The 11,467-nt window shown below is 43.6% G+C and overlaps 1 protein-coding gene across 4 annotated transcripts in view; it reads right to left on the reverse strand.

Moving 5' to 3' along the window:
* Positions 1–11,004, reverse strand: part of ntn1a (netrin 1a) — a 47,921-nt gene extending 36,917 nt beyond the window's left edge. Inside the window, exons 1-2 of one of the 4 annotated variants that reach the window (XM_027021940.3) lie at positions 10,743–11,004; positions 9,319–10,381 (exon numbers count right to left, since the gene is read on the reverse strand). In XM_027021940.3, coding sequence (XP_026877741.2) covers positions 9,319–10,333 — 1,015 coding nt within the window. In that variant the 5' untranslated portion in view covers positions 10,334–10,381; positions 10,743–11,004. Of the gene's footprint in view, positions 1–9,318 lie in introns of all 4 variants that reach the window. The other 3 variants (XM_027021938.3, XM_027021937.3, XM_081710682.1) reach the window with 3 other exon arrangements.
* Between the last annotated feature and the right edge of the window lie 463 nt (positions 11,005–11,467).

An 11,467-nucleotide genomic window follows, 5' to 3' on the forward strand; every position in this document is an offset into this window, starting at 1 on the left:
CTGCTTAGCAAGGTACAGATGGTGCCGGCTAGCACCTTGTAGGACTTGGATGAACACAGGGGGGTTGTGGAGGGTAATTTTATAGGACTGATACAGTAAGAGTTGAAACTCTGGCAGTGGATTGTGTCCTACTTTATAATGGTGGCAACTGAAGGCTGTTCTGCGATGCAACTCTTATTTGAATGCGCTCTACCTAAGCCCAGACAGAAGAGGTCAGGGAATCTCCTTGGATGGGCTGTTATGTTTCTGTAGCAGTTCTGTCATTTTTGTATTCAAGCCATGTATGAGTCTTGCAGTGAATATCACTGCCAAGCTAAACGTATTGATCTGCGGGTCTGACGAGAGAAATGACTAAAGCTTTGCTGCAATAGTGCTTTCTGAGTTGAAACCTCATGCACCGTGCACCCGTAAAAATATTGAAAAATAACATTTAGCACAAAAAAGCGAATCCGACGCTTGCAGCCGTGAAACAGAACATTACTGTGTCAGACTGAGGCAGATAACACACATCAATCATGAACACTTCCGCCAGCGGGGGTAAGGAGGCGACGACCATTTATAACCCAGACCAGCTCCTGAAGTCACGCCAGCCTGGAGCGGACTACACACTCGCACAAAAACAGCAGCACCATTATCGAGTTTCAACACATTCCAGCTCAAGGTGTGTATGCGTGCATGTGTGTGCATGTGCATGTGTGTGTGTGTGTGTGTGTGTATGTGTGCATGCATGTGTGTGAGTGTGTGTGTGTTAAACCAGCTGTAGATGGTTGGTTTGGGCCTAGGGTGCTGCGCCTGGCAGGCATCAAGCTCAGTCTGCAGCAGAAGAGTCTGCCTGCTCTTGAGCCAGAATCTGCTCTGGAATGACACACACACACACACACACACACACACACACACACACACACACACACACACACCACAAACTTTGCACAGGCCCTTTGCCAGCAGTCATCTTCCCAGGAGGTCTGGGCCTCTTCTCATAAAGCTTCCTCATGAGTTCCAGCACACAACCCAGTAACACCCACCATATCAAACCTACACATCACATCAGCCCCACCCACCATATCAAACCTACACATCACATCAGCCCCACCCACCATATCAAACCTACACATCACATCAGCCCCACCCACCATATCAAACCTACACATCACATCAGCCCCACCCACCATATCAAACCTACACATCACATCAGCCCCACCCACCATATCAAACCTACACATCACATCAGCCCCACCCACCATATCAAACCTACACATCACATCAGCCCCACCCACCATATCAAACCTACACATCACATCAGCCCCACCCATCATATCAAACCTACACATCACATCAGCCCCACCCACCATATCAAACCTACACATCACATCAGTCCCACCCATCATATCAAACCTACACATCACATCAGTCCCACCCATCATATCAAACCTACACATCACATCAGCCCCACCCATCATATCAAACCTACACATCACATCAGTCCCACCCATCATATCAAACCTACACATCACATCAGTCCCACCCACCATATCAAACCTATACATCACATCAGTCCCACCCATCATATCAAACCTACACATCACATCAGCCCTACCTAAGTGTACCATGTGTATCAAACCTACACATGCTATCACAACTGCCTGTCATATCATCGATACATGTCATGGCTTGTTCATCATGCTGGATCATCCCTGAGTATGGCACTGTATTGTACAATCTCTCATCACCCCTGTGTGGTGGAACATATCAATCCCATGTATGTTGTGTCAGTCCCATGTATTCCGCTGTGTCAGTCCCGTATATTCCGCTGTGTCAGTCCTGTATATTCAGCTGTATCAATCCCGTATATTCAGTTGGATTATTCCCACATTGGATTCTAGTGGAGGTTGTTTAAGAAAACCCAGCTCTCATGCTGTGAGCCAAATATAACTAAGCAACCAAAGAAGATTCTGGCTGAAATTTCATCACAAGCTCACTACTTTTTATAATTACAAACAAATAAAAGCTCTGCTTGTCTGGCGTTTACAAAGCAAGCATTGCAATCTGATAAAGCATTCTGAGATATGCAGTCACTCAGACAGGGAGAGTGACCTGCAGCACCTCTAGGGCAGTCCCTCCATTTGAGCTGCCCAGCAGAGACTCGGAGGTGGTAGAGAGCAGAGCAAAGTGCAGTGTCATTCCCCCTCAGTCTTTCACTCTTTTGCCTCCTCTCTGTCCCTCCCTCTCCCTCTCTCTTTGTCTCTGTCTTTACCTCGCCTCTCTCTCATTCATTCACTTTTATTTGCCAGGGCAGGAAGGTGGAGCCATCGGAACCTTTGAGGCTGACAGGTGCCAATCCATAACACTGCCACGCCTGATCAATCATTAACCAACAGCCACAACACTGCCGAGGACAGACTCACAGCACTGTGCAGGACAGACTCACAGGTCAGACTCACAACACTGCCCAGGACAGACTCACAGGACAGACTCACAACACTGCCCAGGACAGACTCACAAGGACAGACTCACAGGACAGACTCAAAGCACTACGTAGGACAGACTCACAGCACTACGCAGGACAGACTCACAGGACAGACTCACAACACTGTGCAGGACAGACTCACAGGTCAGACTCACAGCACTACACAGGACAGACTCACAGGACAGACTCACAACACTGCCCAGGACAGACTCACAAGGACAGACTCACAGGACAGACTCAAAGCACTACGTAGGACAGACTCACAGCACTACGCAGGACAGACTCACAGGACAGACTCACAACACTGTGCAGGACAGACTCACAGGTCAGACTCACAGCACTACACAGGACAGACTCACAGGACAGACTCTCAACACTCACCAGGACAGACTCACAACACTGCCATCATCTTGACCTTGCAGCTCAGAAAAGTCTTTAGATAAACAGCCAGTTTTATGGTCACAGTAAAATTCTTTTGTTAATGTAAAAAACCAATATTTAATTCCGATTCATCATGTTCTGCCCTCAACTTGGAATTAAACAGAGGTTATAAAATATTTGTTCTGTTTATTTTACCGACATGAAGATTCTATGAGCCTTTAATTAAATCTCTTATGTAGTCACTCATAATTGCCCATTATACTGACAGCGTGTCAGATATAATCTGTGCATGTTGGAAGAGAAAAGAAATACTCCAAACAGCAACAGGAGATTTCAGCTGAACTGTCTCAGCTCAATTATCTCACAGGGTCTCACAGTCACGCAGTGGAGCCCTGGGTGAGCCAGTGCTCTGCGTCATTCAAAGCTCCCCGCCCTCTGGAGGGTTCCGGTCTGGGTGCAGGGGTGTCTGAAGGCCAGAAGAGCTCCCCATGGCTCAGGGGGGTGGGGTAGGATGGGGTGGGATGGGGTGGGATGGGGTAGGGGGGTGCTGGATCACAACACTGCTGGGATAGCCAGTAGGCCATAGGAAAGTGCACAAGGTTCAGAGATGCAGCACAGAGCTAAATGCACGAAGGAGAGAGGAATATGGCCCTGGAGAGAGAGAGAGAGAGAGAGAGAGAGAGAGAGAGAGAGGGGGGGGGACAGAGAGAGAGGGACTCTTTTTCAAGCACCTTAGCCTCCTCAGTTGGGATGTGCCACCCTGCAGTGGTTAGAGGGGGCAGGAAAGTTCAATTATTCAACCGCTTTTCCCTCAGTCTGAAATTAGCCATCCATATACATGATTCATAGGAAGAAAAATCTAAATCAAATTATCCTCCACCCACTGTCTGCCTCGCTGTTGCTGCTGTTTCCAATTTAAACGCCACAGGCTGGAGTATGCAGGCTGATTGATAACATATTTGTGAAGCATTTCATAGTAACTGCTGCTCTTAGATCGGATACCACCTGCTGGTATCACTGCAGTCATTAGGATGGAAAAGTCAAAAAATGTTCCTGAAACAACAATGCTGTTCCATGGCCTCTGACTGAAGAGTCAGGGTGCGGAATCTCCAGAGGACAGAAGGCGAATCCCAGAGTGAAGGCTGCAGTCGACGTAGGAGATGTCTATTTTTAGTTCTGCTACACGGAGGTTCCTCTTTACTGACATAAGAAGTGTGAGACATTTAAAACCCATATTTAAGATTTAAATAGACTAACATTAATAAATAATAAACACAAATAAATAGGTAACATTAGTGTACAGTAATTACATTAATGCACAAGACGGATTTCTTTCGTGTGGTCATTCCTGTACACTTTAGAAGCTATTAACGTGATCAACATGTTTTTCATGATAATATGTGTACAGTTTTCATTTTATTCTCAATCTGGAACTGCAGCTGCTATTTTTTGAATGTTTCAAAAGGCTGCAGGCAAAGATTTGTGGGAAGGATAGGCCTTGGAATGCACGAGACGAAGGATCTGTTTCTCTGCCACATTCAGTCTTAGCTGGAAGCAATGGCTAATGTGGCGATATTAAACTACGGCTAACGTGGCACTATTAAACTACGGCTAACGTGGCACTATTAAACTACGGCTAAAGTGCCAATATTTAACTACGGCTAATGTGTCGATATTTAACTATGGCTAACGTGACAATATTTAACTACGGCTAACGTGATATTAAACTACGGCTAATGTCGCGATATTGCACTACGGCTAATGTGGCGATATTACACTACGGCTAAAGTGGCGATATTACACTACGGCTAAAGTGGCAATGTTAAACTACGGCTACTGTGGTGATATTACACTACAGCTAATGTGATATTTAACTACAGCTAATGTGACGATAATTTAACTACGGCTAACATGGTGATATTTAACTACGGCTAATGTGGCGATATTTAACTACGACTAACGTGGCGATATTAAACTACGGTTAACGTGATGATATTAAACTATGGCTAACAAGGCGATATTTAAGTGTAATATTTCAATATTGGTAATGTGGCGATATTTAACTAATATTTAACTACAGTTAACGTGGCGATATTCAACTAATATTTAGCTACGGCTAACATGAAGATATTTAATATTTATCTAATTACACGTGCATTTTTCACATCAGGTGTCTGGTATTTCTGTTTTTTATTTGTGGGTATAGTTATTGTATACATTTGTAAACCTTTCCTTTAAAAGCTTTATATTAATATTAATTTTAATCAATAAATATTAACCTAGCATAGTGATTAAGTTCATTTCTTTGGGGGATTCTGTACATGCATATGAAGCTCATAATCACTGAACTTTATTTAGTGCACATTCCATCCAGGTGTGTAAGGTTGCCAGACTCCACAGGCCCTCTGCTATGTGTCCTATGCATGGCCCACTGAACGCTGGTTCTGATGAACATGTACTGTGTGTTCTGTGTCTGTCATCATGCCTTTCACCCACAGATCCCTGTGTTTGTGGCTTCCGTGTGTACATTCCTGATCAATATGACAAATGCCATCAGAGCCCTGGGATCTGTCTCTGGGTCATGCAATAAGCTAAGTGGTGTTGTTGTTTGTTTGTTTGTTTGTTTGTTTTAATAAAAGCATAGATCCTTACAGCAGTGGATATTGACTGTTACACTCTAATTCTGTAGCAGCTCTCTCAGTGTCTGTCTGTATGTCTCTCTCTCTCTCAGTGTCTGTCTGTATGTCTCTCTCTCTCTCAGTGTCTGTATGTCTCTCTCTCTCTCTCTCTCTCTCTCTCTCTCTCTCTCTCTCTCTCAGTGTCTTTTTCTCACCCCCAATTCACTTTCTGTTGCCGTCCTGCAGACAGCTCCGCCAGGTCTCTGTTGTTGGTGTAAAGTCAATAGGATGTAAAGTGTAGGCTTTACTGTGCATCCAGCCATCTTGGCCAAAGTCTCCCCAAGCAATCTGCTCCCTGTACAGCAAACCCAGAGAGTCCAAACCCAGCACTGCCTTCCACTGCCAACAGAAGTGAGTGATCATAAGCAGCGTTTGTACAGTGTGGCGGGACATCATCACACAAGACAAGCAGATACAAACACATACATAGACACGCACCAACACATGCACATGCATTCATATGCACACACACACACGCACGCACGCACACACACACACACACACACACACACACCAACACATGCACATGCATTCACATGCACGCACACACACACACACACACACACACACACACACACACTTGACTTTTTGTTCAGAAGTATCATTTGCTTCTTTTCTCTCCATAGTTTGAGCACTGTTTACTTAAGCACTACTCTCTCGCTCTCCTTCTCTCTTTCTCTCTCTCTCTCTCTCTCTCAGTGTCTTTGAGTCTTTGTGTGTGTGTGTGTGTGTGTGTCTCCTTCCTTTTATTTCAGCGCTGTCTGTGATAGTTCAGTGCTCTGTGAAACCCTGCATAGGAATGCAAGGCAGCACCATGAGCTCGCTGACAGCAAGATGGATGCAGTGAGTGACGGTCTTTTGTACCCCACACAACACACCACACACACACAGACAACCCCCCTATCCGCACACACTCACACACACCCGCCCACACACACATAGACACATACAGGCATGCCGCAAAATGAAATGTCAAGGGTACTTGGAACAATTCATACCTTCTGCGAGACAGTTAGGTCTAAACTCATCTGTTGACATTTACAGCCCAGGATCATATCAAAGATTCATCTCTCTCTCTCTCTCTCTCTCTCTCTCTCTCTCTCTCTCTCTCTCTCTCTCTCTCTCTCTCTGAGTCCCAGTGAAGCTGCTCTGTTTTAGGATGTGTTTGTCTATCAAACCTGGGGCACTCAACCCAAGCCAGACAGGTGCAGTGTGCACAAAGAACACTACAGAAGATCCTGTAGAGAGGAATCATGGGACTTTAGCTATATTTAACACATCGGTCACCTCTGCTGTGTGCCTTCTTCATAGTAAATATGCTTTATAATCATTTCCACAGCAATTCGGCCTTCATCTAATCTCAAATCTCAACTTAAACTTAAAATAAGGTTTTAGGTTTTACAAACCTTGTGTATATTATATTATCTAAGATTCATTCAAGAAGAGGAAGCATTTCTCCATCATTAAGAGTCATTTGCTCTTGTTTGTTTTATTGTGTTTGTGTTGTGTGTTTTTTTTTAGAAAACTTAAAGGCTAAATCTGAAAATATGATTTGCTTTGTAAGTGAGACCTCATAGAAAAAAACAATGTAAAATTGTAGTCTGGAAAAGCAGCTCTGTAGTTTAATCAAACTCTTGAATATGTTACATGTATGCCTACAGACTTCAAACTACAATGAACAATGAATCTCCAACTTCATACAAGAGACAACAACTACAATTCTAGTTAATTAATTTAAATAGGATCCAAATTATATTTAAAAAAATACATTCAAACTATTTTCATTTTTTTAAATATTAGCTACCTGTCTGTTATAGAATATTTGTCTGTATATTTAAGTAAGAGAGGAACCTATTACATTTCTCAAACAAACAACACGTCCATATACTGTCTGAATGGATATGGTAGTCCTATCAATAGTCTTATGTCTGGATCTTATGCCGAATCTTATATGGGCTATATCTTGTATCGTCTTTTATCTGCCGCTAATCATAAGACACTGGACGTATTTGGCAGCACTGGAATGGAGGTGTGACATGACACACGCGCATGGGCCTCAGCGCTCAGAAGAGAGAGACTTCTATACTGAGAGAGACCTCTACACTGAGAGACTTTTACACTGAGAGAGACTTCTACACCGAGAGAGACTTCTACACTAAGAGAGACTTCTATACTGAGAGAGACTTCTAACCGAGAGAGACCTCTACACTGAGAGAGACGTCTACACTGAGAGACTTTTATCCTTTAAAGATGAAGCCTGTTATTCATTGTAGGCCAGTATATTTATCTGTTCTACAACCCTCCCATCACCACCACCATGCCAAAAAGCTACAGGTGTTGCCAAAAATATCAACACAATACTACTACTACTAATACTACTACTAATACTAATACCACTACTACTACTACTACTACTACTAACACCACTACTACTAATACCACTAGCACTACTACTACTATCACCACCACCACTACTACTACTACTAATAGTAATACTACTACCACCATCACTACTACTACTACTACTACCACCACCACTACTACTACTACTACTACTACTACCACTACTACTACTACTACTAATAATAATAATAATAAAAAATAATAATAATAATAACTAATAATAATAAAACGACTGTGTTAATTTCAATCCAATCCTTTATTAAAAAAAAAAAAACCTTAATCAAATATTTCAGCATTTCAGTAAACAATCAGCTCTATCTTTCACCGTACACTTAACAGAATCTGTTTATTCCTGTCATTTAAAAGAAAGAAAGTGTGTGTGCATTTCTACAATAAGGATGTTACGCACATTGCTCCCGAGGCGATCTTTTTTTAAAGTTTTCGTTCATTTTTAAAGTCGCCATCATCGACGTTCGGCTCGGTTTCTAGCTTCTCAACACAGGCCAGCCGAATAGTCGGTCAACACATTTTAACTTCTGCATATCCCAGGATCCAGCAAAAAGTTCGAGTTCCCTCGAGTGCTCACATGTTTAAAGAAAATTGTAGGCCTACTTTATTGTTCTTTAGAATCAAAGAATTTATATAGATATTTATCTAGGTATTTATATAGATATTTATCTAGGTATTTATCTAGCTATTTATCTAGATATTTATATAGGTATTTATAAAGATATTTATATAGGTATTTATAATGTCATCCAAGAACGAGCGTTATTTTATTAGAACGCCACGTGGAAACGTCAACCCAAAGCAGTGAATATAAAACTCTGCATCGCATAAAGACTACTCGTGCACTTCTTTAGTTCCAAACACATTATATGGGTGTTTTTCTTGTTTTATCACTTACATGCCTGGATAATATATGATAGTGGAACAAACTGGCAATTAAACCAAATATTCTCTTAACAAACGCCATATTGCAAGTTTGTAATTTTATAATGTATGATTGCTTTCGGTGACAAATTATTCTAACGTATTCAAAAAATATATTCGAAATAATAACGTCTATGAAAACAAAGCGAAAGGAAAACGTTTCGTCTTTGAACTACTTCGGTTTCATTATGCAGTCCTCCAGGCGCAGTAGCGCATTAATGATCCCGAATACCTCCTATACCGCAAGCGGAGTTTACAAAGAAAACACCTGCGCTTTTTTGACCAGGTGGTCACGGCTAAACTAAAAAAAAGACCGATGCGATAACTCCTGCTAATATAAATTGTGTACTGATTGTGATGAGCCCATTAAATACAAAACGAGCCTTGGGGATTTATGTCTACTTTCGCGCTACCAATATTCAGGAAAACGCTGGAAACGGACAGGCTTGTACTTACCGACGCATTCGTTTGCATCTCGCGCCGTTGCGCGTTGCCACGGTCGGTCGTAATGAAACGGTTTGCATCTGTCGCATTCTGGCCCGGCCGTGTTGTGCTTACATTCGCACACGAGGTTGCCTTCACGGTCCTTTACGCACCGTGACGCATGGCCGTTACATTTGCACCGGCCACCGACTTGCAGGTCTGACACGGCGTAAAAGTAAGAGTCTCGAGCAAACTCCGAGTCGTCTTCATTCTCGTCGCCAAAGGTGTGCAACCGGTTGAAAGTCACCTTGATGTCCGTCGCAGTTACCCAGTCCTGAAGCACTGGAGAATTGTCGAAATCATGTGCGGACGGTCGTCCGTCCAGGGTGCTGAACGCAATGAGGCCCCCCGAGAGCGGGTGCATATCCGTGTGGGAATCCGTGCAGATGGCCTCTTGTTCGTTTTGTTTGGTGATGCTTGCTTTACTGGGCTTGTTGAACATCTTCCTGCACTGGGTCGAGTAGAACTGGAACGGTACCCAGGTCTTGCCGTAGTCCATCGATTTAAAGATAGCCATGGACTCCGGGCGCGGGGAGCAAAACTGAAGACTCACGTAGGTCACCTCGAATGTTTTCCCGAGGGACAACGTCAGCGTGACATTCTGAGGAGACTGGATGTAGTTCTCCGACTGCCAGCACGTGAGGTTGTGTGGATTGTTGAGGTCCGTTAAGTACGCCGGCGGATGATGCTTTTTGGGGTCCAAAGCGTCGCACGTGTGGCAGTTTCGGTTCCTTTCCTCTCCTTTTTCCGTCACCACACAGTACCGGCTCGGGGTCTTGCCACAGGTGCTGCTCACGCGCACGTCTTTCCCGAATGCCGAGTTCACAAAATCGGGGATGCATCTTCTGGGGTTTCCGTTTTCGTCGTAACACGGGTCCGGCGGCGAGGTCTGAGCAGCGAACATGTTCATGCCGGGCCCAGCGAGAGTCGCTTCTAGGATACAGGAGATGGTCACCAAAGTGACTAACGCATCCGAAATCCTTAACATCGCAGTCTGCGATCGTTAGAAGTCTTCGGTCTGAAAGACAGTCGCGTTCTGATAAAGAAGCGAAAATACGCGCAATAAATACAGCTGTTCTGGAAACAGTCGTTAACATGTGACTGCGCTGTGGCTAACTCGAATACGCTTCTATGACTGCCATTTGACTGCTTTCGAATAATCAGATCATGTGCAATTGTTCGTTTACTGTAATGCGCATAATTCAGTTTCGGATTCTACAAAAATAATACGGCAGTTTGGTGAATACAGAAGTTGTTATGAATCACCGAAAAAGCGAAACATAAATCGTCTTACGAGGTGAAGAAATCTCCGCAAAAGCACACTGGAGCTCAGTATAAGTGATCAGATAAAGCGTGAAATGTCCGGATCCTTCAGTACTGATAAGCGCTCTTCTGACCTTGTTTGTTTCTGGAATGGGGTCTCGGCGTTTGCAAACCATATATGACATCCGAGACGCCGTTGAGTTTAGTCTTTTCCACTGTCTTCCACATTCACGTTTTCATAATCTCTCTCTCTCTCTCTCTCTCTCTCTCTCTCTCTCTCTCTCTCTCTCTCTCTCTCTCTCTCTCTCTCTCTCTCTCTCTCTCTCTCTCTCTCTCTCTCTCTCTCTCTCTCTCTCTCTCTCTCTCTCTCTCTCTCTCTCTCTCTCTCGATTTACCGTACGCGTTTCTGTGGAGAGACGAGTTTTTACGCAGCGCCTAAGACCGTCTCGAGGAGGGATACTGAGCGACTAACAGGGGCGAACAACGACATCCACTGGTAGCTTATCAATAAAACGAGCGCACGAGATACGCTTTGGAAGGATCAAACGATTTCCATGTTTATATAACACCGAAAGTTATACGGTAAAATCAGATTAATATCTCTCTATCAATAATAATAATAATAATAATAATAATAATAATAATAATAATAGTTATGATAATAATAATACCAAATAATACCAAAATAACAGCCTACGTTCTTATTGTTACGAACCCCAGGAACAACCCTCAGCCCCGTACAGCCACGCCCACGCGCACACACCCCCGGTCTGACTCACCGGAATTCTAGCGCACACCTGATTCCCATTCCCTGCATTCCCACCCCCTTTATAAGCTTCCCTTCCCCGTGTACACGTCG

The sequence above is a fragment of the Electrophorus electricus genome, chromosome 3 (assembly GCF_041902795.1).
Source record: "Electrophorus electricus isolate QZ-2024a chromosome 3, ASM4190279v1, whole genome shotgun sequence".
Taxonomy (NCBI): domain Eukaryota; kingdom Metazoa; phylum Chordata; class Actinopteri; order Gymnotiformes; family Gymnotidae; genus Electrophorus; species Electrophorus electricus.